The following is a 27,711-nucleotide window of genomic DNA, read 5'->3' on the forward strand; positions in this document are numbered from 1 at the left end:
GGGGGGGGGGGGGGGGCACATCCCACCTGACGGCCAATCAGAGCGCACAGAGCGTGTCAACAGCTGCCAGCTGAGCAGAGCCTGTAAACACGGCGGCGGCGGCGGCAGTAAGAAGACGTAGCCGCGGACGCGTTTAGCCGAAGACTCACAGACTCACTCACGCTCACTCCGCTGTAACCAATTAAAATCCGCTCCAGCATCTGCCGCCACTTCGCGCTGTGAGACCGGTTTCCGGTGGCGACCGGCTCCCCGGCGACGCGTTCCGCCTGGAAACAGCCCGTAGCGGCTGGGCCATCGCAATAACCGCCAAGAACAAAAAACCGCTTTGAAGTGACAGCTGAGGAGACTTAATCACGTCTGCGTTCACGACTGAAGAGATTTAACGCGACTCGGAGAAGTGGAAAGGGGAACGAGTTTCTGGAAGAAGCACATCTGTGAACTTCAGGGCTGTCAATGCGCTTCTTTATCATGAATTATCGCATTTCTTTGATAACTTTTTGAGGAGGAGGATGCTTGAGACTTTGTGTTCCTGTCAGAGTTTTGTGGAGTTGCAACTGCACCATGACTGCAATGACAATGACAATAATTAAATGGTATTGTGCTGACAGAGGGGGGAAAAAAGACAATGTTGGGTCACAAATGAGTGCATTCAAACACGGGACAAAACGTCCAAATAATGGAGCTGCTAATTTGAACAAACTGTTCAATTTTGTCTCCTGTCTTCAGCAGAAATAGTGGGTGTTAATTAGACAGCACTGTAAATTACAAAAATAATGTAATTTAGTTAATATAAAAATATTAGGTTTTAGTATCAGGTTCAGTATATTTAGTATTTGCTCACTAGGCACCAAACAGGCTTGGGACCTAGGGCTATTCTGAGTCCAAACTTGTGGTGTATAGATTATCTATAGTGTATGTATAATCATGAAAAATCGGTGCATCATCTATTTGAAATTCCAGATGTGTGTGAAATCATGCATGTGAGGGCACTGTTCAAAATGTAGCTGTTTGTAATGTGAATTTTAGGTCCATATAACTGTTGCTTTCTACTCGTGCGAAACTGAAACTACGCGGTTTGGACTATTGAGTTTGATTCTCACTCTGTTACACATGCAAATACAGCAAAAGATCTTGACCAAGCTGTACTGGGATCAAACCGTGTGTTTCCAGGGCAACAGAAGAGCACCAGGACCACAAGGAACATAACGACGCAGATGCAGCTAGACTTACAGATTCTATACATTAACATTAACACAGTTTACCTCAATACAAACACATTAACCAGACCCTTATATCTCCAAACAGCAGGGGATGTCCCTCCATTTTCTGTACTTCAAGACAAGCAAACATGGCTTCCCAATTTCAGGTCTTTTTTGGCTAGAAGAGAGTATAGCCTTCCTGCTTTTCAGGCAGCCTGTCACGAGGAGCAAAAAAGCCTTTCTTACGAGCCTGAGGGTAAGTGTGTAACACATAGGACAGACGGAGCGGCCACAAGCCTGTACCGTTTGATAACGTACGATGGGAGAAACGTGGGAGAGGCTTTCGAACAGGACAGCGGACGGTAATGGAACCTGGCATCCTGATTAAGCAGCCGGGATGTAATTTTGCCAGACAACAGTGGCCCCGGCAAGCAAATATAAACACACAGGCCCACTGAGCTGCTGCTGGAGATCTCTCTTATACCCAGCGACGGGCTGAAAAGATTTCATTATAATCATACCCTAACAAGCAAAGACCAGGACTTACATTTACTGATACAAATGTGCCACTTCATGCTTACACACGTACACTCGTAAACAGTGTGTGTGTGTGTGTGTGAGTGAGAGAGAGATGGGAAACAGCTTTTCATTACTGTAAGTTATTAGTGTGGGGAAAGAGGGTGAGAGCACGCTGTGTTTTTCCCAGCCTTCTGATGGATGTGTGGGGGATTATCGGAGCTCAGAGAGAGCCGGACTGCATGCAGCACCCAACCAGGGAACGCCAGAGGGTGAGCTGCACAAAAAAACATGCATCTGCGTGCGCATGTGCATGCATGCATGCGCACCACACCCATGTGCTGCTTGTGTGCACACTGTTATGCCTGTCCATGTGCGCACATGTGTGTGCATGCGTGTGCATTTGTGTGCATAACTCCATGTGCATGGATGCATGCGTGTTTGCAGTCAGCTTAACGGAGGCTGGCTCTCACACAGTGCCAGGGGAGGGGGGTGGGGGCTGGGGGCTGGGGACGGCAGGCTGAGGGGGGGTTTGAGAAAGAGGGCCTGCGGGGGTCCCAGTCCAGATCCCTTTAATTCCCAGACGGTGTCTTGAGAGCTGAGTGACGGGGGGGCCATGCAAGACGGCCGTCTGTCTCAATTTACCCAAAGCTCTGCAGTCATTTTCTACATATACCACAGCCACTACTCTCACACCCACACAGCACCCGCTGCGCACACACACTCACACACACACACACAGCACCCCCCCAAACCCCCGCACACACACATGCGCGTACACACGCAAGCCCCCCTCCACACACACACACACACACACACACACACAGGCCAATACCCTGGCGGAGGTGTGGGGATTCCGCTGCCCAGCTCAAATGGCGGTGGTGGCGGCTGACGTTGGGCTGCTTCCTCGGGGAGGAGTGGCAGAGGAAGGACTGCTAATGACCTTCAGTCCTCCTCTGAGCGGCTCAGACGCTCCAGAAGCACTTTACTGGGCGGGCCGTGCCAGCACAATGTGGAAACACGGTGTCACAGAACACCCTCCAATTCCCACCTTCTGCTTCATCCCGTATGAAAGGAGCTCAGATATAAATCTAAAGCACAGCTTTGCGTTATGTAATTCCTAAATACCCCCCCCCCCCACCCCCGCCACCCCCCCTTACAAGAAGGGGCAAAAGTTCATCACCGCCAGGCGTTATGCAACCGTAAATTTACTTAATGGCACCGAGCAATCACCTTTACCGAATTAGAAGCATTACTGTCCTGCACAGACTCACTTCTTTCGCGATGACAGCGCCTCCGTCCGCAAGATCACCAAGCGAGTGGCCCCCCGGAGGGCTTGCAGGGCCTGACGGCAGTGTTATCTTATATGCTGGGGCCTCCTCGGTCACTGAATCCTCAACCCAATCAAACATTAATGGGATATTATCCTGGAACTCTGCTTGAGCTAGCAGTTCCCACTACCAACGGCGCTAAGCGCAAGTGACTGGCTCTGGGAAGAGTGGTGTCGCGTTTCCTCCAGCAGAATTCCGGACGGTGCAGACTACGCCGGAGAACATGCATGCCGTACTGGCCCAGCGGAGAGGGCCCTATGCCCCTATTCTGCCAGTTTACCTGGAGTTTCCCTTCCTCACTACCTGTAGTTCATTAATATTTCACTACCTGTCGTCACAAGAATATATCTCTATCTGCACTTCCCCTTACGAAAAAAAAACACATGTTAAAAAACCACATGTACACAAACCACATGTGAACACCCAACATGTGAAGGGTGCACATGCGAAGTATAAATATAATCCACGCTTATAAGATGAGAGTGGGCAAAGGCAACACGTGCTAGGCGAAGTCACGTTTCGTTTTCACGTGAGAAAACTGTAGTTCGTATTTGATATAGTCAGTCACGTGTGAAAACGTGACATGAAATCAAGTGAAATCCCACGTTTTGTTTTCACATGTGGACACTTTCATTCACATGTGGAAAAACCAATCATTTGTGAAAATGTCTGGTTCACACATTTTAATTTAATTTAATTTTAATGTGAAATCGTGATTTTTTTTCTCGTAAGGCTCCTCAAAATTCGCTTCCCAAAATCTGTTTTAAGTCACCGTAACCCTTAATGTGATAGTGGTATAAACGAAGTGTTGAGATTCACAGAAAACTGGTGAACAGGCAGGTGTGCAGTGTCCGCGACTCACTTGGCTTTGGCCTCAGCGTCTTCGTAACCTTTGTTGGAGACGTCGTCCAGACCTCCAATCAGGTGCTTGAAGGAGCTGGAAAACATTACAGCAAGCAAGACGTTAGCAGTCAACTGCTGGCTTTTGTATACATTTAGCTATTACAAGAATTTACCGAAATTACCACAGAAGAAGCAAAAACAAAAAAAAAAGCATTCATGGAAACGTTCTTACGTACATGTTTCATTCATATAAAAGAATGGCACACTATCACTTTAGATTCAAGACTAGACTAGATTCAATTCTAGTCGAGACTGGTATAAAACTTTCTGGAAGCGCAAGAGAATATCCATACAGACATTCAACATAATTAGATACACAACAGAAACCATCAGCAATTATCTTAAAAGATAAATATTATATTGCAAAACAGCAGAAAATCCAAATCCTAGCAAAAAGGAGGCTGCATGCAGGCTCGAAGCATAAACTCTTTTCACAACATCGATGCCCCAATTTCAGAATCCAGAAATAAATCCAGCAAGAAGACGGGCCCTCTTCAAACATATTTCAAAGCTCCCTGGAATGTGGATAAATACAGTTTGCTCTTTTTTGAAATATAAGACTTATTACATTTTCAGCTCAAGTGAAATATCTGCTGGTGGGTCTGGGTCAACAAAAAAAAATATTAAAACCTTAAGACCGTATGTCGTATATATAAGTTAGTTTTGAAACTTTTAAAAACAACTTACATGTATGCTAATGACACAACAGACTATTTTAGGCGCACAAATTCCCTTTATAAGCCCCAGAATCTGGCTATGAATTTTGACCTTGGTATTTGCAGCGTTAATTACTTAATTTCTGTTCCTGTCAGTTTAATATGTATAACTTATAACATGAATGACTTCTAGCACGATGTCCACCCTCGAAACAAGGTACAAACGATGTCACAGTGATTTGTGTATGACTGTATTATTTTTTTTTTTTAATAGGTTGTCCCGAGCTTTAATGTAAAGTATAATTGGCAGGCCCCCAGAATGGGCCCCTTTATTTGTGTTTAAAACCGTCCTGGGCTTGCCAAGCATGGAGAACACGAGAGGTCGTTTTCCCTGCTCATTCTCGAATCGCACACCCCTGGCACACCTCCAGAAATTTTCGGCCAGTCTCCGTCCCCCAATTCCCTGAACCCCCCTGCTCCAATGTGTGGTAGAACCAGGACACTGATCCGACGATGACCTTTCCGGTATTAAACAAATAATAATAATAATGTGCAAAGGGGAATACAAGCCAATTTTGCAATAACGGTCTGCTCTGCGGAATTGAATTCTCAAGCCTGCAAAATAAAGATAGCTAACGTTTAAAACTGTATTAGAGAGTCTGCGGGCATGGAAGTACATCAAAATATAAGAATTAGGAATGTGCTCAGGCAACAGATTTTCAAAGCGACATTAATACTTATAAGAGGACATTCCTAAAATATGAGCACACAGATGGGACCTCCCCCACATTTTATTCAGTGATTTGCATTAAAAAGCAACAACAAAGAGTCACATATAATGATTGTGCTAATTTTGTGTGAACTAATAAGATAACATAAAACAAGAAAATAAAAAAGTATTTACTCAAAGTATGTCCTAGTCCTAGGGTTGGAGTGTTGCCAAAAACAAAACAAAAAAGAAATGTTACACATAAGCAAAAGAAAAAAAACTTTGAAGAGTAATTTTAGTAGTATTGCCAGTAATATTCCTTATCTCTTTAAATCTCTTTAAACTCACAACGGGTAGAGTAAAGGTACATGAAATAAAATATACTGCTGCAAGGGAGAGACTCTTAAAAACTTGTAATGTTCAGAGGCTGGATAAAACAAAGAAATATGTCAGATTTTCCCTTGGATGCTCAAAAAGAAAATGTAGCATTAATCCATTTAGCAATGTATGGCGCTTGCTAAGTTTCCTTCAGTGTGTGTTCTTCCGTTTTCACTGTGTTCGATATTTTTTTCTCGATCTCGTATTCACTCAGTTCGAGATTCTTTTGGCTCAGTGGTTGATTGCAGGGCTATGAGGATCAGCTGCTGATCAGTGTCTCGCAGACTGGCTGTTAATTGGTCATTGAGAGCAGCTGTTGCGCATTCTTCTCTTAACCAATCAGGGTGTGACCACACCCTTCCTGTTGGCCTTAAAAGAGGCAGGAAAGTGCTTGTTTCTGTTTCTGATCCCATTATTGCGTGCAATGCTCTCTAGCAGCAGCTGCTCTTAGTTTTTATTTGAGTTTCTTTGGTTGACAAACTTGTGAAGGCGTACTAGCAGGCATATTCAGAAGCCTAGTTATTTTTGTTCCCTTTCCTTTCCTTTAGAAAGGGAACGCACACATGTATGCTTTAGCTGGGTAAGCTGTCCGAGGGTGGCTATCCATTGCAAGTCCATATGGTTTGCCAAAATGATTTCTAGCCCTGCAGGCTTTGTTCAGCTTTGTTTTTTATTATAAACTCAAATCCTCATCTACTCAATTCCTTTTGTTATCTTGAGTGGATGAGACAAATGACTCAAGTAAAAGACTTGGAAATCATTTTCTCACTAAACTGATGAGACCTATTGAAGAGGCATTTGTTCTTTAATGTAGTCTTAACTTCAGTTTTCCTGCAAAAAAACAATTCCTCTTTTCTATATTTTATATATTTGGGACTGGAACTGGCACTCCCTCCTCAGCTGGGGTTTGGGGAAAACTGTTCTCAGGCTCAAAGAAACCCTGAGACCGCCGGCACACTATGTCCCTGATGTCTGCTGAGTGTGATGACAGCAGATCTGTACACTGACATGCTATATGATGTTTATATGCTCAATGGTACATCCGATCAGCTGTCACTCAAACCACAGCACACAGTGGCTTACTCGGCACACTTCACTCAAGTCTCTGCACCTCTGATTTTCATTTGGTTGTAACTTTATTTTTTTATTCTAAAGACTGGTATGAGAAACACAGCCATAACATGCAGCTGACAGGTGTTACCATGTCTAACTTTGGCCCAAATTTAATCTTAATGATGAATTCTGGCATTTAAATCAAGAGTTTTACTACTTACTCCTTTTCAAACATGCAACATGGACTTCATTACATAAGAATTCGCCTTGCTGTTTTCATGGTATTTTTGGTTCTGTTAGTTGATTGCCACATGTTTGAAAATGAACTCTAATTCAATTAATCACCAATGGAAATAAGTGGTGTGAACGAGTAATTTAGCTGTCAAACGTGAACAACTCGTATAAAACGGTCTGAAATGGAGAAGATTGGTTAGATATTGGGATTTTTCCTCTTAAAAACAGGGTTGATAAGCGGGTTGTTCGCGTATTGGCGCGGTGTACTTACTCTCGGTCAATCACCAGACAGGTGACGGCTTCGGCTGCAATCACGTTTGCGGTCCGGATGTCCTCCCTGTGCACACAAGCAATGAGACCTTCAGTTACAGTCAGGACAAGATTTCAGCGCTTTACGTGTCAGCCAAGTTTGTGACTGGCGGACCAAACCTTTTTAAAAGATGCCAATGTAACTAAAACTTAAAATAAGATAAGTAAGTGTTAGAAAACGAATGAATGATATATATTAACAAAATAATACAATTGTAGAATTGCACAATTGCCTATGCATATGCAGTCATTGCAGTGTTCACGTCTATTGGTGACGAATCGAACTGTATGGTTTGTCATACTTCAAAATTATCAAACCTAATGAAAACGATGTTTAAAAAAATGTTGAAAGTGCTCGTGCAACATCATAGTGCCTCGAGACAAGGGCCTATTACAACATGCAAAATAAATGCTAGATTATTGAAAACATTTTCATTCGTTTATTCTGTTTCGTGAACTGTTCAGTTATTTTTTTCCATTTACTTTTCACGCATGCAGTAGCCAAGTCAATATCCTTTGATTGCCTTTAGATGTGAGTTTTTATTGGAGCCTTTGCTTCCAAATGAAAGAGCGCAGGTGCCATTACTCTGTGCAGTTCGCTGCGTCCTCGTCGGAATCGTTTCCTGTTAATTCCGAGGACTCCTCCCAGTCGCCGAGATCCGAGTCTGATTCTGAGTCCATCCTCTTAGATCTGAGCGCTCGGCCACAGGGTCAGTCGCGTGCCATTCGCGCCTCGTTCTCCGGAAAAATCACGGTCGTTTCGCGGCGCCCGGGAATCCGCGGGATCGCACAAACCAGTAAACCGAGTCCGACCACTCGGCAGAGCGAGCTCGGTTTGGACACTGTTTGAGCAGTGCGCGCTGTCCCTCGTGGGTCGGTGTTCATGTCGTTTGGAGGACCAGACGCTGCTTCCTGAGTGAAGGACCCTAGCGTATGTCATCGCATGCGGAAAAAAAATATGACACGCCACGGCCGGCCGGCTGGTGAGGTGCGAATTCTGACTGCCTGCCAAAACAGACTGGTCCGTTCCTCTCCCCGCTGCTTTGGCTGCAGCACGCGTTTTTCCATGGGGCACCAGTGAGGTGTATCAATATCCCCCCGCGAAGTTATCGTTTCTACATCGTTATCGCACGTGTTCTTGTTTCAATGTACTTTTTTTTTGTCATTAGGTATTTTTTGTTCTTGGTCCAGTTCCAAGGGCAGACTTATGGTCATAGATGTGAAAGTTTATTTTTGTTAGTAATTAAATAGGACGCGCTTCCTTTCAGTAAAGTAAAATTTATGGTAAATAAAAAATTAAAAACTACATGCCTTCAATTTCTCATTTTAGAGCACTACAGTTATAAATATTGTTTTTTTTTTTTTTTTTTAAATCATTTGTGTTATTTAAAACACTAATTGGAAATGTGTGGCAATATAGACATGGTATATTTACTGAACTATTGGCAACTGCTCTTGCACCTGTTTCTTAGTCATGACACTAAAGAAAAATGTTATACAGCTATATGGTCTCATCTTTTTTTTAAAGCCTTGACTTATAGAGTAGCTACTGGTCTTGGAATCATGTGGAGTATAAATAGTTGTAGCTGTTACGCAACCACAGAAAATAAAGCAGTTTGGGGAGTGTGGTGGATTTATTTGTAGCGTTGCTAAGAGAAGCCACTTTCACCTGTTCTCCACTTGTCCCCTCAATACATGTCGACAGCCCCGATCCTTCAGACTGCCAATTGTGTGAACCTTCATGCTATCCTGCTTTTACTTCTTCACGAGTGTGTACCAAAATGTCAGTGTTTTTCAATTTCATTTTATTTTGTTGTTGAAATGAGAGAATTCATCTGTCCTAACTGTGTTCAGAACAACAAAATGGCCCTATGGTTGTAGAAGCTTAGAAGTATAGCCAGGTTACGTCCCAGGTAGGATATGGGCCAGAAAAACAAACAAAAAAATTTTAAAAACACGGAAATTCCAGTGCGTAAATGCAATATCCATGACATCATTGCAAAAGTTTCAAATACGCTTAACTCAAACTATTTACATTTTAGAAACTGTGGGAATGGCTGTTAAAATCTAGCCTGTAAAATCAGAGCATTCGGTATGTTGCTGTGACTTATTTGAAAGTCTGTCATCTCTCCAAACATTCAATTTATAGGGCAGTGGAGATGATTGACAGGCGATGAGTACTATTTCTTGTGTGGGTGCAAAAATCCCATAAACCCAGTCAACTGTTGAAGAGTAGTTGAGATGAAGAGTAGTTGAAAGCTATGTTGGGGTTAACTTCATCCACTTTCAAAATCTCGGCCTATATTTCCTCCTCTCTAGATGTCTAAATTCCTGCTTTGGCTCACTGGGAATGAACTCTCCAAACTGTGTTTGAGGAATTTAAAGTATCGCTTTAATTAATCAGCCACATTGGGACAAGCAGTCTTACCAGCACCTGCTGATTGACTGCTTTACGCAGTAAGACACTCCACACACAGACGCAAGCCTACCTAAAGACCTCAGAATATCTGCACCTTAATGATTTTCACTCTTCGCATTGTGTCGCGTGCTCCACATGCAGCCCGCGTTTGTGCAAATCCATCACCCCCGTATCCATCAGTGAGCACATTAAGCACAAAGCGCACTGGATCACAGCTGTCTCTAACAAGGCCCGGGCTCCTGGAGCGCTGAGCCTATCTAACGACCTTGCGGCCGGGACGCCCGTCCCGTGTAGAGGCCGCCCCTGTCGAACCCCAGCCCGACTGCAGCGCTGCGCCTGGGGGACCCGTCCCGTGTAGAGGCCGCCCCTGTCGAACCCCAGCCTGACTGCAGCGCTGCGCCTGGGAGACCCGGTGTGTGCTTTCAGAGAGGGGCGTGAATATTACGCTCGCGTTTCGACACCGTCCGGTGTCCGACAGCGCGAGAGGGGGCAACGGGGGTCTTCCACCTTTCATTTGCGACCCCTTCTGACCCCCACCTGCTCCCCCAGCTCCAAAAAATTAACTCCTCTGCCACAAACCCTGGAACTTAGTGTCCTATAGACACCCCCCCCCCCCCCCCCAAGCTTGTACACCCACATATGCTGTGTGTACCATGAAGCAGACATGACTTGAAATGAACTGGAAAAATTGCAATGGAATGAAGACATGTAAAGCTTATTGTAGATGTGTGTACACACACTAACAGAAGCACAAACAGCAAGACTTAGTGTCTGAAGTAGATACTATCTCTCCTACTCACACAGTGAAACCCCCCCCTCCCCCCCCTTCCGGGCTTCATAATGTGCAAATAATATGATGGGGAACTAACTTAATTACAGATAACTGGACTTAATTACCGTGGACATGGTGTCGTATCAAAGCAGCTCGTTGGAAATGGCTGCTGCACGCACGGGTCGCTATCTATTAGCGATGACCTCATTCCCAGGCAAAATTAATATGGAGATCAAATCAGGCTGAGTACTTATCAGCACGTCTACCAGAAGGCCACAGTCTTAAGCTCTGCCCCAGACAGGCTGTAATTGCTACGAAAACAGACCGCCTCTGATTTATTTTTTAATTTTATTTTTTTAAATACTGTCAAATATCAAAGCCACCGACATTCCGAGTTCCACAGGTAGCCTTTGTGACGGAACAAACGGAATATTCTTCCCTTTCCACACCGAATATTCCTCTCTTTTACAAACTGAAACGCAGGGTGGAGATGAGAGATCAAAAGGACTTCAATCACAAAAGCACCTTCTGAGCTGAAAGAAATTGTGTATCACACACCAAATGCAGCCTTCCATCTCCCTGCACAGAGGTGGCCATCAAAGCTTTGTGTCAGATCAGCAGTATAGACTCAAAAATACTGCTGATCTAACAGGACACCACCACAGGCTTCTGTAAAGACTAGAAGGCCTTGTACATGTGCATTGGCCAATTACAGTCAGTCACTCGTATCTGTGTGGATATAAAAAATGGGTTCTTGGTGGACTGTTATCAATTAAAGAGCTTTGGCACTTTGTAATCCCATCAAAAAACACTAGAGTATCTTTTTTTTTTTTTTTTTCTTTATACAGTCTGAGAACTATGTCAGTTACAATTAGACTGCTGTCAGAAATGCAGATTTAAGGAGTCCATTTTGGAATGCTAGGTTATAAATTACACCAGTGATTTGAAAATCTGCCCCCCCTCTCTCCCTCGATCTCTCCCTCCCTCCCTCTCTCCCTCGGATATGAACACGACTTGTTGTGCTGCCTCAATCTCTCCGTCGGGCCGATCCAACAAGGGAACAAGCAGATGAAATTTCGGCTCTGTAGGTTCAGTTGGGGCTGCTTTAGTTTCCACTCTGTTGGGATCTTAACGGCATGTGGAAAGGGAAGATGCAGTTTTGAGCGGTTTCCTGCAACCGTACTGGCCCTGGCACATTTTAGCCAAGCCCATATGTTAATAGGTCATCGTTTGAGTTGGTCTGAACAGCCACCTCCAACTGGTGCCCATCCTACGGGAGGTTGTGATTGGTCAGGGGAGGTAACTGATGGTTTGTTTATTAGCTAACGCACAGAAAGCCAGCTGACTTCCAATGGGAGAACAAGGTGTCACTAAACCCAAAATGGGTGGAGGGACACATGCCATCAGTCACTCACTGAATTTGACCCATGGGGTGGTTTTTGTCAAAGCTGTTGATTGGCTTAAACAGTCAGTGATTGACAGCTCATAGATCATGAAACCCACTCTCTCCCATCACTACGGCTGACTCTGGATAAACCAGAAATTGTGCACATCCTGCATGCAGTTTGAGCTTACGTACAAGTCAATGACATCATCTACGGCACGTCCTGGCCTCCAGTTACATTGTCTATGGCGATAGGCACTTTTCTTTCTTTTTTTGCTTTCTGTAGGAGTCCAATGGGAGGTAATGAGAGAAAATGACCCACCACTTCCGTCCGTTTGCCCCGGTGTCTGCGGCAGGAAGTGGGAAGACCTGCTTCCTGCCCCCCCCCCCCCTCACGTCCAGGACATCAGTAACGGGGAAGTTTCATTTCTTTCAGTGATTTTTAAAAATGTGCAAAAAGCGACCCCTACACATCTCCGTTTCCACAGTAACTGGGCCCAGACGATTCCTTCGGGGCAGCTTCGGTGGTCACCTTCAGACAACAATAACGGTCTGTCTCTGTCCCCAACTGGCCGTGTCAGTGATATTAGAGTCCTGGTCAGAAACAGAGAGCCAGGGTGAACGGGGAGTCGCTGGCTGTTTGATGTGCAAAATCGTTTTCAGAATTTCACAAAAATCAAATGTACTGCAGGTTTTGACTCATTTCTTGTCCTACTTTGCTCCGTAATGTAATGCCATGCAATAACCATTCTTCATACGTCCACAAGAGGTCGCTACGTCCCTTGTTCCAGTTTCTGTCAGATTCCCCATTTAAAGTGAGCCTTTTGAAACACTATAGATCTGCTGAAATAACTTGTGGATTATGTTTTCCACTAAAGCAGATAACTCTAGGGGGGGGGGGGGGGGAGCCTGTAAATAAATGTTGGAAGCCAGTGCCCAAAATAACAAATGCCTATGAAAGCAACGACTGGAAGACTGGACTGGGAGCAGAGCAGACTGAAAGGGCCAACTGGACTACCTGGCTAGCGGCTAATTAGCGGACTCATCGTCATGTTAGCCCATTCAGAATGAGTGAGTGTACCGTATGGCAGAGCTGGAAAGTCCAAGAGGCTAGAAAGTAAAAGTCCTGTCATGTGTTTCTTCCACCCGTGAACCTCAGCCAGCTGATTTTATTAACTAGTTCTACTTTGTGGCTGAAGATCGGTGCTTAATTGGCAAATCCAGGTGATTGGAACAGAACGGTCTTTTACCTGCTTAAAAGACTTTTACTTTCCAAACCTGAATTATCCACGTCTGACCAGGTTGCTCATAAGCATGCAACAGTCTCAGTGCTACAAGGTTAGATTGAGTAATATTTAGAACCTGATCAGGCAAGGAGAATTATAAGGTTGTGAGCAACCTTGTCAGGCTCCTAGACCCATAGATATGGTTATGAGCAGGTCCGTACAGGCACACTGTTCATAACCTTATTGTACAGTCTGGTCAGGCTCATAGAACCACAAGGCTATGAGCAGCCTGGTCAGGTTGGGAGGATGACTGGTGAGGACCGGACGGTCTTACCCCTGCAGGGCCTTCTCTCCAAACCACTCCCCCTTGCCCAGGACGCGCAGGTAGGCCGGTTCCTCGCTGGGCCAGTCTTCCCTCGTAACGTTCACCTGTCGGGAGACGGACAACACCGCCGGGTCGCTAACTCCTGCCTGGTGCCTTAATGGACCTGTCGCAGCCAGGCGCTAACGCAGACGCGCAGGCTATACAAGCTGCCCAGGGATTCTAAGGTGATGAAACTGTGTCATGAGGCTGTATGTTTCCTCTTTTTAAGGGCCTTCTTTGTCTAATCCGTGTTTTTCAAACTGATAAAAAATTCCTGGCTGTTCTGTCTCCTGTCTTTTTACACTTTACGGGGAAAAAGATCCTCAGCTGTGCAGCTCGCCCGTAAAACTGTCATGGAAAGGAAACAATGTCGTCCTTTATTAGCTGTAGACGTTAATAATTGATTACAAGCGTGGCAATTCACCTGAGAAATAATTAGGCATTAGGAATGCAGGATTTTTTCGTGCAGGGACTTGGATGACAAAAGACCTGTCTCTGCACAGGGTAAAACTACACGTGTACACTCTTATATCTACTCGGCCTAAGTGATTCTCATCTGTGATCTGACCAGCAGAAAGTAGGCAAAAAGGAATTCAGATGGTGAGGAGACGGAATAGGAGAGAGACAGAGAGAGAGAGATGATGCTAGAGAAGATGCTAATTGTGTTGGTTTAAATTGTTTCTTAAAGGTGGGATGTGCAGTGGGGGGTGGGGAAGAGAAACTCCCTCAAATGTATTTATGGTCTCGGGAACAAAAGTAATCTTCTCTCAGCAATTAAAGCATAGAGAGAGAGCGAGAATGGGAGAGCGAGAGAGGCTCGGATGTATATACAGAAGGGGCTCAGCGAGAAGCATAAAACAAGACTGAGAAATACAAACAAGATGGAAAGACGGTGTCAAAGAGAGAGAGAGAGAGAGAGAGACAGGATGTTCCTCCCACGCCCACACAGACATATGAAACGCATTAACTCCCGGCTCCTGGGGCTCGTTGGGGAGGTGGCAGCTCTGTCTGGCCCGGGTTGTCTGCCTGGCCTTTAATAAGGTCCCCGCTTGGGCCAGCTGGAGACTCACCTTCCCCTTGCTGATAATGAAGAAGGTGTCTCCTCTGGCTCCCTGCCGTATGATGTACTCCCCGTTCTCATAGTGGGTCTGCGGAGGGTGGGGGGGGGGGGGGGGGGGGGGGGGGGGGGAGAGAGAGAGAGAGAACCAACCGTGTCACCGCATGCTTCTACTTGGGGGCATCAAACCCCTAACCAAGGGGTCCCACACCGGGGGTCTCTGTCTCTGAGGCGTTACGAAAAAGGCCAACGCCTCCCCCCACCGTGCGGTGAGCTATTCTCGTTTTACCTCAGGAAAAAAGCGGGTGCACTTCACTCTAAACCCCCCCCCCCCCCCCCCCCCCCCCCCAACTTAAACTCTCACCCATGCGCGCACACACACACAAACACAAACCCCACCATCCTCCGCCCCATCTTCCCCCCCCCCCTGTAACACCTGCCCACAGGCTAGCGCGGAAGGGCGCCGCAGCTTCTCCCTACCCTGCCGTGAGGTTTTCAGAAACGACAATGCCGCCACAGCAACAGGGGTGGCGGAAAGGTTTCAGCCGCCATTTTACCACACAACCCAACCCGATGAGAATAATGGCCCACACCCTAAAAGTGCCTTTAAAATAAATGTCTTTAAATTATCGTTCGGGTGGATGGGATGTCACAGATGGTGTATTTATCTTATGACCGCTGAGCTATCGGTTAATTATTTGGTTGATGAAAAGCCACTGTATTGTTCATGCTGCACAACATTGAGAATACTATGCAGATTACTGGTAATGTGTCATACAACAGAAATAATCACTCTGTATTATCGCATTATGAGTATTATGGAAAACCATACAAATGTGGTAGCTTATCCTGGAGAGTCTATGGAAATCACCCTCAAACCTCAGGCAAAGAAGAAAGAAAATCAAATTTTTACATGTATCAAAATATTATAGATCAAATATACTACAAAATATTTAAAAATGAATATTTGAAAGACCGTGAGAATTAAGTGATTACAGTACATGAATCATTAGCCAATACTGCCTTTCAATTACACAGGGAACATGGGGATACACAGGTCCACAAATCTTCCCATTGAAAATTCACTGTTAGTCAGAATATTGGATCATTGAGATATGTATTCATGACGGTACATTCAATTACTCTGATAACAATGTAGATAGTAAATTCAGGGAAATTTTGTTTCATCTCTAAGAATTGTCCATGTTGAAAGGTAAAATAAGATAAAATGTTTGGTGTTTTGCCTGTAGCAAGACATTATTTCAAACAGGCAAGCTTTGCATTGTATTTTTTTTCTGTGAAAATGGTTCTGGCAGAAGTTGAGATGAGAAGATTATTGAGGTATTAATAACCAGCATTCTAGCTTACCGTTCAGTCTATTCAGAAATCAAATTATTCAAAATACAGATCCCTTCCCTGACTGAAATGACAATGGTATTAAAAACCACCGCACACATTTATTGCAAAGATGAGGGAATGGATAAAAGGCAGCAACCTATGGCATATAAAACACATTTAGCAAATATAATATTTTTTAGGTGGTGGTGGAGGCCAACTGAAAAAGGACAATGGAGAGTCTTGTGGTGGTGGGGTTGGTTGGGGGTGGGCGGGCAGTCTAACAGAACCTTGCATATAAATATCAATTACTGGCTACTGCAAGAATCACACATACTGTTGATCAGTGATCGTCGGATAGGATACACTAATGGGGCGGACGTACAGTAACTGCTGATAATATTCACTTGGGACTATATTACTGCTTATTCAGGGTCCTACTAATACTCATATAGAGCCACATTAATATTCACTCAGCATTAATACTCATTCATTTAGAGCATTAATACTCATTCAGATCCACACCGAGCATTAATACTCATTCATTTAGAGCATTAATACTCATTCAGATCCACACCGAGCATTAATACTCATTCATTTAGAGCATTAATACTCATTCAGATCCACACCGAGCATTAATACTCATTCAAATTCACAGTGCTAACAGGTCAGATTGGATCTGTAATATTCACTCCATCACATACAAACGCAGTAGTAATTGGCGCAAAACACCAACACTAAGTGTGCGGCACGGCTACTGCTGTTTTCCATTACCCCCTCTTTTCGGTTGCTAATGAGATTCTGCCAATAACACAGGAACCCTCGTCTGTTGATGGACACAAAATCGATGACGTCACGGAGACGAGCTAAACCCCCCCCCTGAGATCTTATTGACATTTACCAGGCTAGACCTGTCCCTGTGACGGTCTCTATTAACAACACTGACCAAAAAAAAATACAATAAAAATCTGCAGATGCTGATTTATCATGAATGCTAATCATAAGCTGATGTGGATAGAGGCAATAACAGAAGGTCAACTGCCATGGAAACAGGCAGCTCCTGGTGACTTGGTGTCAACTCCAGCACCTGTTTATAGGCTGTAAAATAAATGTAACAAAAATTAAAAGTTCAAGCTGGAAAACTCTGACACTGCTTGAAAATTCCATCTCAATCCAAACTTAAGCTGGTTTAAGTTGTGTTTTCAACATTTCTAGCTGGTTTTCCCTGGTTGACTGGTTGTTCACCAGCTGACCCTGCTACAGCCCGCTGCTCCACCAGTCTGGTCATCAGCTTGCCTTTTCACCAAGCCCATGGAGAGTCAATGGGTGACGTCACTGACCTTTTTTCCCCATATTTTTCTACAGTATATTGCAAAGACTCAGACGGGTCCCACGACGAGAAGTAATGAGCTAATCCAAGGAAAGATATATGGCAGATCATAATTCCTAGACAATAACCGTAAAAGCTAATAGAAAAAGAATCAGTGTTATTAAATCTTGGACTTGCAGAATGACAATGCACAAATACACCAAACGTGCATATATGCAGAGCCGAACAACATGAGCATCTCCCACGTCAGGGTCATATTAAACAGCAGGGGTTGCTTTCTTGTTTTAAATGCCACACAGCTTCTGGCAATCAGAGAGACTTTTGTGCGACGAGGACAAACAACACCGACATACCAATAATGAAATCTCAATCGGCCATTTGCAATTTACACAATAAAACAAAGAGCTTTCAGCAATGGTGATTATCATAAATGGTGTGGGATTTTCAGTAATAGCGTATGCATGTGTCTCTGCCACTTGCAGTGAAAATACCTTCTTTCCTCCGGACCCATTTCCCCCATCACATCGTGCTTTTGGTGTGCAGTATCTTCGCCACCAGCTGTTCCTCGTTCTGGTCTTAAATAATACGCACAGCTCGGCGCTGACGTCTGTCGGGATCGGAGAGACGATCCCGGCGCTCACAGGCAAGATGGCCGCCCGCGTCTCCACCCAACAATGGGGGGGGGGGAAAAATGACCAAGTTTGATCGATGTCTTCATGTAAAGGGCACGTGAACCGACTGCTCAGTCCTGGACAGAGTCCAAATGCCTGACACCAGCTGCTGATTGAAAGGGAGCCCCCCAAAAAACCTGCAGACGCTGTGGCCCCCTCCGGCGCTTGAGTTCGACACCCCTGCTCTAATGGCTAATTACAATTATGACGTGGCTTCCTCCCTGGAAGGTTTGATCCCATGTTTGTTTACGGGCTGATCTTTCATTCTTTAATCTCATCAAATTTTGTTTTGATATAGATTTTCCTTTTTTTGAGCAACTTGTGAATGGAGAAAAGGAACCTCCTTCTGGACTATTCTGTTCCAAAGCACCAAAAAGAACGCACTGAAACTTGCAGCCGACGTCATTTACCTTCTACGTCAACCTTCGGTTTCTGTAGGCATCAAACCGTATGCTAAACATTAGAGAGAGGAAATTGAATTTGTGTCCTCAAGAAAGCAAGAAGAGAACTGAATTCTCTCCTGGAGTGGCATGTTTTTCATAAGGATCATCAACCCTTATCAGTCTGGTCCCGTCTTTCATATGTGATCCGCACAAACCAACATGCGTAACTAACATTTTTGCCACTTTTTTTGCAGAAAGTTTTTTTTTTTTTTTTTTTTTAATTCCTGAAAAGTGTTCTATGCTGTCCATTGGGGCTTTTAAATTTCCTCCAGTTTTCGATCTCCCCCCTAATCCCCCCCACCACCACCAATATCCATTGAGCGATTACATTTGGGCTGTGTCATTCACAGAGTACCCCAGCAGCTGAGTCACACAGGGCCTCCTCAGAGCCCCATACTCGTGAGCTGGGGACCGTTTCCCCACCCCACAGACTCAGAGCCGGCTGGAGAAGAGCTGCCGCTGCTGGTGGCCAGTATGAGCTCCACGCTGTACCATTTAACCTGAGGAATCCTGCCCAGCGCAAACACAGCAAACCCAGCCACTCGTGTCCCGCCCAGCCTAAACCTGGCTGGACCAGGCCAAATGTGTCCCTCTCACCCCACCCAGCTTACTACACCCTATTTTCCACCATGCTGTTTTTCTGGTCTATTGCCTATTGAAAAGACACGTCTGTTCTCTCAATCCTACAGTATGTGCGTCTCTTGCATAATCAAAATGGTGCCCTATCTTATAACGGCACTGAACTACTGCCTCTCCGTCTCTCCTATCTCTCTCTCTTTACCAGTCCACTGAACTTCGTTATGTAAGGAACATACTGAATATGAAGTTCTGAAACATCATCCCCACCCCTCACCTCCTCAAGGACGTCCGCCAGCTTGCTGACTGTTTCCTCCGGAAGGCCCTGGAATGTTGGAACACTGTGAAAGGGTGGATGAGAGAGAGGAGGAGAAGGGAGGGGGAGGAGGGGTGGAGAGAAATATGTGTATCAGTTTTGCTCCTTATTTCTGACTGGTCAAATTCTGATCCTGATGGTGGTAACCAGTGTGCGAATATTCATACAGTATGTATTAACAGTTAAACTGCAGGGCAATTACAAACCACAAAGACACAGAAGACAATGTTGCAGACCTGTGGTAAAAATGAATTTGAAATGGTGTAACTCTTTAGATGCCCATGTATGTTGTAAAACACTCTGCAGATCTTTAATTAAATATCTTACTTTCAAAAACCATCAATTGTATAAAAGAGGAATTTAGCAAATGTGAATATACATTTTTTTGGAGATTTAACATGCTTTATCACATGTAATCAGCATGCATTTATCTTTTATAATAATCAAAGCAATGAGTCAGACCAATAATCAATTTAAGTTAACATTTTCTTTTTCCAGTTAACTTTTAATTTTAAACATTTGAGATCACCTATTCAATACCAGCCAGAAAAAGAGAGAGGCAGACAAAATCATTCGAAACACCAAACGGTCTGTTTCTATATTCTCTCTCTGTGAAGTGTTGCAATATTTCCACAACATATTTGCAGCGCATTCCATTTCAAGGGTAGTCTCTCCTGTTGTACGAGTGATATTAGGCTGCCAGTGCAGTATAATGACTCGGAAGTGGGCCTGTAACAGTAAAGTTATAAATTCGGTTCCCAGGTGGGGTGTTGCTGTGGTACCCTTGAGCGAGGCACTTAACCTCACTTGCTTCGCTAAAACATCCAGCAGCGCAAATGGACAGAACGTAAAAATAATAAAAAAACTGCAAGCAGCTTCGGTGTGGAAAAGAGCATCTGCTAAAGGCCTAAATGCAATATAAATATGATTTATGCAGCTCTAGGACCCTGATTTATGCAGCTCTAGGACCCTGATTTATGCAGCTCTAGGACCCTGATGTATGCAGCTCTAGGACCCCGCTTTTATAAGAACCTGTGCTGCTGTGTCCATGCTCTGATTGGCTATTGGAGGACCGGGGGGGGGGGAGGGGAGGGGAGGAAGACCATCTCCGGTAACTCTAAGCGCAAATGGCACCGCCAGATCACAGACGTTTCCCTTCCGGAAAACTAAAGCGGGAACAGCCTGAAAGAGTCTTCTCCTGCCATGTGATCTCCTCGGTGTAAAAAAGCCTTTTTCTCAGAAGTGCGGAGATTACGGCTGATTCTCGGCTAATAGCGGGGCTGTGCGGCATTTCCCGCCAAAAAGAACTTATCTGAGGCGCCATCTGCCGCGCGGCTTTTGTTGCCGTTGGAATGGACCCTCAGAATCAACATGGTTTCCATAACTACAGGAACTACAGGACACATTCACTCAGTCTGATAAAAAGGCATTCTACAATCCACACGTCCCGCAGTGACATCCTTGATCCTTTTAAAGATTCTATCTTTTAAAGGTAACTTTGAATTCATACATCATTATCTGATATCTCAGGCTACAGACACACATTTATAAAAGTGCAGCACGGGACATACAGTGCGGTCCGTAAATTTTTGGACAGTGACACATTTTTTGTTTTGGCTCCGTTCTCCAGCGCATTGGATTCAAAATTAAACGATGAACATGAGGCCACAGTGTAGACTGTCAGCTCTAATTTGAGGGTACTTGCATCCATATTGGATGTAACTCCGTGTAGGAATTGCAGCCTTTGCTAGGATGTGTTAAAGTTAATGCATTCTAGCAAAACGTGGATTTCCATGCGAGACCTCAGGCACTGGCAGTCCAATGTCTGCCTTACTTGCCGGACTCTCACATTTTACAGCAAAACGAGCTTGATCAGTTTGATACGCAGATGCAAGAAGCCCATAAAACCTCTTGATGTGCTTTGATAATAAAAAATTAAAAAAATGGAGATACTACTTCGGCACTGATTTCTTCACGGATATCGAATGTACATTGAAATGACGCTGAATTAAGTACATTAAAATATTGCAACACTTCACAAGAACAAATTATTGCTGCCCTGAGAACACATTATATTACACTGCCCTGACATACAAGCCAAACAGGCCTTCTGGGATAGAAGCAGTTTGAGAAATACATGAAAAAACACAAGTGTGCTTTTACTGTTATTTTACCGACTCTGATTTAACTCTCTCAAAAAAACCTAAGAATTTGAAAAACAAAATGACCATGCATTCATTTCAAGCAAACACCATAAAGGTAAAATGTATCAACCTTTAGTAGGCTGTTATCAATATTTTGTCCACAAAAACGATAAAAAGAAGTTCCACTATTGAGCAGCTTTTCTTGAGCAAATGTCAAAAGATTGATTTTTTTTATTTTTATGGAAAAGGACAGAATAGAATGTCAGATTTCTCGTGGTCATTATTTCTCCTTCAGATGTTTATGACCCTACTCATCGGTACATTCGGGGGTGAGAATTTGCTCACCTCCTTTAAAAGAAAATAATAAAGAAATTCCTCTCCTGGTTTGTTTTTTGCACTGTGACATTTTGAAATGCTATAATTTGCTGTTACTGGTGTCATGGTAACTTCTCCAAATTCGACTTGGGTGTGATGCACTGTGTGGTAGTTTTGTACGACACACTTTTTAAAATTGTAATTTCAGGTTTTAGCGAGCCAAGCTAACGCGATACAATTTGGTTTTTACAATAAAGTCACTTGATGGGCAAACTGAACTGAGCAAAGGAGACTGTCAGAGGTATGTTTTGTGCTAATGATAAAATACTGTTAACGGGGTTTTCTCCAGTATGTTTAGGACCATCTGCCCATCAAACAAAATCTGGGGCAGCTGTTTCTGTGGAGCTTCATTTGTCATTCAGTTAATGGTCTTGAGCCTTAAACACTGTTAATGAAGTATCTAATCAAAGTACATTCATTTGAATATAAATTGGTTTAATAACTTGTTTACAGTGCACTAATGAGTGAATCTAGACTAATGCCATTACATGTACACAGAAGCATAGAGCAGTTTGTGTGCTGCAGAGATCCATGCTGCACAGGGGTCGAGTGTAAATATGCACCTGTCTTTAATGCATGCATATCTCCGCACATGATACGGCTAATAATCAAAGTGATTAAATGTTATCGTGCATTGCCGTTAATGAGTCTTTTTGCAATCAGGCTTAGGGTGTGCATTGTATTAACTAATTTTAAGGGCTTATAAATATACGGGAATGTACCAACTCTTATATCGCGGGGGGGGGGGGGGGTGAGGGGTGAGGTGTACAACTTTGTCCTGGGTGGTGAATAGTAACCAATGCAGTTCAGTGATCAGTTAAAGCAGGTCATTATACAGTGAGCTCGCAACACTGGGCCCCACGTGTCCGAATCCATTTCTGACACTGAGGAGAACATGAAAGCCCGCAGAGCTTTTGGCTCACTGGGACAAAGGTCACAAGAACCTTATTATACGATTGGGGCTCTGTTCGCACAATCATACCCCATAATGAGAAAATCCTCCATTAAAGCGAATTAATAAAGAGCTCAGTCCCGCGGTGGGCCCTGAGACATGCGGTTGAGAAGCTACTTTAGCGAGTAAATCTACATTTTTTAAAATGAATACACAACCTCGGAAAGATTAAGCTCTACACATTTAACAAGGGGAGTCAGGGAACTAATTAACAAAAATGGCTGATTAAAATGAATACAAGGTAGGTTTGGGGATTAAGGGCCACAGTCCTTCTGATGTACTTCAGAAAATTCATTACGATATAGTTATAAATTTTAATCATACGCATGCATAGTGGCCCACCAGACTCATTTCGTTCTTGTTATAGACCATTATAGACCTCCTAGAAATACATACATTATGCAGTAATATTCCATGCATCTTTGATGAAGATTTGCTTGCTCCCAGTGGTTCAGCATAGCAAGCTGGGCATCTAACCTTCAATATTTAAAATGGATTATGGGGACTGTAGGAGTGCATCTCACCATGCATTATGCATATCAATGATGAAGATGATGAAGATGATGCTGAGGGAATACACACAGACACGTGTGCACTCGCATGGCAACGAACACGCCAAAACACACACGCGCGCACACCTACACACACGCACGCACACCTACACACACGCGCGCACACCTACACACACGCTCATATGCCAACACATACACACAGTAACAGTAGACCAGAGCCAGATGTCCAGAAAAACATGCACACGCACACACACACACACACACACACACACACTAACAGTAGGCCAGATGTGCAGAAACACGCACGCGTGCACACACACTAACAGTAGGCCAGATTTGCATGAGCACACACACACACACACACTAACAGTAGGCCAGATTTGCATAAGCACACACACACACACTAACAGTAGGCCAGATGTGCAGAAACACGCACGTGTGCACACACGCACACAGTAACAGTAGGCCAGATTTGCATAAACACACACACACACACACACACTAACAGTAGGCCAGATGTGCAGAAACACGCACGCGTGCACACACGCACACACACTAACAGTAGGCCAGATGTGCGGGAGAGCAGTCCCCACCTCTTTAGGAACTCCATGTACTCGGAGTGCTTGATCAGGCCCGTCCGCATCATGATGGTCTGGAAGCACTGCCGGTCGATGGCCCACAGCTTCACGTTGGTCAGGGCTGAGTAAGGAACACGGTCAGAATCAGCGGTTAAACCACGGTCCACAGAAAAACAAAGACCAGATTCAGCTGAGTCGCGCACAAAGGGGGTCTCATCGCTACCATAATAGTATTTGCTATTAGGTTTTTGATATAATGTTCTCTCAAAAATAGACAAAAGCTCCCAGAATTAAGCACTTCTCTTAATGAGTACTGCAGACAGTATTTACAATTTCATTTCACTATCTTAAGAGATTAGGAAGAGAGAAATTTTGAATTTTCAGGATGTACTGGATAATACCTGATCTGTAGTCTGTTACATTATGAAGGAAAAACATGGAATTTGTTTTATTATTTTCAGCATACAAATAAATGTTTCCAAAAAAATTCAAATTAAGTTAGAAGGCCTATGCTGTATTTATATAGCAGTTTTCAGCCAGAAATGATCAAATTCACTCGCCAGTATTATTTGGCCGTATGATGGCCTTTCAAAGTTACTTCTGACACTGTCTTGACCATTTCTTGGCACTTCCCCAAATCTCTTGTACTTCCGTAATTAGATTTAAAATTGATTTGACCGAGGAGTAAAGTCATCACATTTTCATCCTTTTCATGATTCATAAGATAAAATATTGACCGCAGAAGGTAAAGATAAAAAGGTGGTTTAATGGACTGTGATTGGTGAAGGGCACAAAATAACTGGCATTTGGCCGCCCATCCTTCCCACAGACTTCCTGCTACAACATCGTGAATTGCATCGACCTGAGAAATTTTCTGCCACCATTTTGTCAACAAAAAACAGATGGCACATGTTGCTTGCTCATTCCATTCAACCGCTTCAATAAAGTTTATTAACGGATAGCCCCTTGAGATGAACCATCTCGTTTTTGAGGAACCAACACAAAACATACAAATCAATACAACAGACGCAATCACATACAACATACATAGAGGCTCTCATTTACCAACCCACCCACACGTCATCCCCATAACCTCTAGAATCCCATATTGGTTTTTTGTAGGTTAGAATAAGTTTAGTTAAAGTTTTGTGAATGAGGCCCATTTGTCTTGTGTCTCTTGGGCAGTAAGTATGCTATAGTGCCTGCACAAGATCATAAATATAAGAGCACAAATACAGACAATCTATTGAGACCATACAGAAACCCCAAAAAGCTACAAGAAGAATTTGTGCATTTACCTAACACCGTTCATACATGACTAACACACTGTGCCTTACAAAAATGGTGCGCGCGCACACACACACAAATAAAATAAAATAAAACAAAACATGTGACATGAACACAAAACATGAATACGAGTGAATTACTTCTGACTCAAACGATGGTGCCAGTGAAGACCTGCCCTTCAGCAGAAGAGAACCCTTCTGCCTGAGGACAAAGCGACTCTAAAAATAACGCACTGCCATTTATTTTCCCGCTGAAGAGACATTTACCAGATAAACTTTGGCTTCGGAAAATGCCTTTTACATATCGGTGGGATTACCCAAGTTAAACCACTTTAACAATGTGAAGCAGACAAAAACAAAAACAAACAAACAAGCCACATTTTACTCGGCAATACTCAGCCCTTTCAGAATTAGAATGCCTGCTTTCACTGCCGATTTAAACGCATCAACCAGTTTAGGGCTAAGTGGCCAAAAATTATCACAGCTCCCCTTTCTAAAAATAAATAAACAAATAAAGAGCACACAAAACACACAGCCTCATAGACGACACACTCTAGTGCTTCTGCATATCCAGCCTATTACTGTGAATAGACGAAAGAGCTTTTATTTATGTCCCTTTGTTTATTTATTTGGCAGGCAGAGGGTGCATATATTCTTAGCAGTGCCAAAGCTGGCTTCATACCCATTTTGCACCTGTACTCTCCGGGTGGATCGCAAGAAAAATACCATAATAAACTTCATCTTATCCTGCTCAACATGGGTAAAATATATTATGTACAGTACATTGAACTCTCAAAATACAAAATTAGCCACAAAGCTTGGCAATCAGAAAGTGCCAATGCAGAAATGCTGTGATTTGAATCGTATGCTCTGAGCATTTCAATTATGTTTTGTTATTGTTTTTTGATGTTTTTGAACCTTCACTTTTAAAAAAATTTTCTTTTGACACTGACCTCTTTTCTATCCATATTTTTAACCTGATGCAGAGGATAATTACAGAGCAGTCACTCTTCTGAACTGCCCGTGCCTGGCCAGGCCAATCCAAAGCTATTACAGAGTCTTGGAAAAATAAAAAATAAAAAGTGATAAGGGTCCAGGTGAATGATCAGACTAGATGGGCTGAACAGTATTTCACCTTTTTATAAAACGTCAGGTTCAAATTCATCCACTTTCATATGGTAAACTTTAGTGATCTCTATCTTTGTATGCCACCCCCCACCATTATTTTCAATTCACTTTATAGACATAAGATTCAAAATGCAGCAAAATATTAATTGAGATTTGTTTTTTCACAAGTGGAGGCAGGCAGAAGTGTATTTCATTTTTCTTTTTTTTGGCCCAGGTCTCACTGTAATTTCTTCATGAATGTCAAAATTGGCTGGCCCACAATAGGCTCCGCCTTTTTACACACCTGAGAGGATTTTGGTGATTCTTTGGAAATATCGAGTGGAAGACGGCAGGCTTAATCCCACGTCCCCAGCAGTTAATATCTGCTGCTTTAATGGATTTTTCCTGAAAAAGGTATACAGAGGAATGATGTGCCACACTGATAAAACCCTCAGAATTAGCATGAGTACTCTAGAACCGGAATGCAAACAAACCCAGCTGGGTAGCAGGCTGAAAGGCTTCCAACTTTGTGTGAAGAGATTTCTTCATGCCAGAACGCATAAGCCACTAGTGCCTGAACCACAAAAATATCTTTCTAATAAAGAATGTGTACCTTTCAGTGTTTTTGAATTTTATATTTGAATATCATTTGGCTATTATAATATTTGTGTATATATATACAAATTGTTATAATGTTAAACCTAAAAGCAAAGAGTAAACATTGTCATTTAAAGATGTACTACCAAAGTCTGTGGTCCACAGAGACCATGGGGCTTAACCAAACCAAGTCTCCCAGAATATGCTCCACCACTCTCTGCGCTCCTGAAACTCCTGTTCATTACTGGATTTTTTTTTTCATGGATGAAAAGCAATTTGACAAGCAGTCAAATCCTGACCCCTAACCTGCAAAACTCATGGTGAAATATTCAAATAACTACATACTTGATCATCACACCCCTATATATTTACAGAATTCACTCTGGCACTGTTATAGAGTCCCAATATAGCTCTCCCATCAATGGAAGCAATCTTCTTTTAAGTAACATTTTTAAAAGTCTCTTGTATCCAGACATTTCTCCAATTGTATGTCATACTGAATATGATTTGCTGCCAAAAGTGTCCAATATCTATAATACAGGTGTGAACAGTTCAGCAAGTTTGTTGACTTTCACAAGACTGTAGCCTTGGGCAAATACTTTTCTCATTACTTTAGTATAAAACTAGTTAAACACTGGTTACTGAGCAAAGTGCAGAAGGATGAGAGTTTTACAGGCCCTTAATTTGAACTGTATTGTTTTTTTAACAATTTTATCTGTTTCCATGTATGCATTATGGTCTCAGGCATATCTACCATTTATAGCTGACTACAGTGAAACTAAGTCTGATGGATGCATGCTATCCTTGATCCAAATTCAAATGCAGTCATAGCATGTGTTCAGGGATATAGGATGTATTCTATTGCACTTGGATCACCAAATCTCATTAAAAGAAATCTAAAGTCATTCTATCGGTCATGGGTTCAGTGTACTGTGTTGTGCCGCCCCCCCCCCCGCCGCCCACCAGAACACGGATGGAC

General features: G+C 43.4%; 1 protein-coding gene across 4 annotated transcripts in view; it reads right to left on the reverse strand.

The window, feature by feature from the left end:
- The window catches only part of LOC118217691 (cGMP-dependent protein kinase 1-like), a 98,396-nt gene that overhangs the window by 13,425 nt on the left and 57,260 nt on the right, over nt 1-27,711 (reverse strand). For 3 of the 4 annotated variants that reach the window (XM_035399650.1, XM_035399651.1, XM_035399649.1), the window contains exons 4-9: nt 23,758-23,863; nt 19,143-19,206; nt 14,524-14,601; nt 13,424-13,518; nt 7,251-7,316; nt 3,909-3,983 (exon numbers count right to left, since the gene is read on the reverse strand). In XM_035399650.1, coding sequence (XP_035255541.1) covers nt 3,909-3,983; nt 7,251-7,316; nt 13,424-13,518; nt 14,524-14,601; nt 19,143-19,206; nt 23,758-23,863 — 484 coding nt within the window. Of the gene's footprint in view, nt 1-3,908; nt 3,984-7,250; nt 7,317-7,874; nt 8,436-13,423; nt 13,519-14,523; nt 14,602-19,142; nt 19,207-23,757; nt 23,864-27,711 lie in introns of those variants that run through there. The other variant, XM_035399652.1, reaches the window with a different exon arrangement.

Source organism: Anguilla anguilla, chromosome 18 (assembly GCF_013347855.1).
Source record: "Anguilla anguilla isolate fAngAng1 chromosome 18, fAngAng1.pri, whole genome shotgun sequence".
Lineage (NCBI taxonomy): Eukaryota > Metazoa > Chordata > Actinopteri > Anguilliformes > Anguillidae > Anguilla > Anguilla anguilla.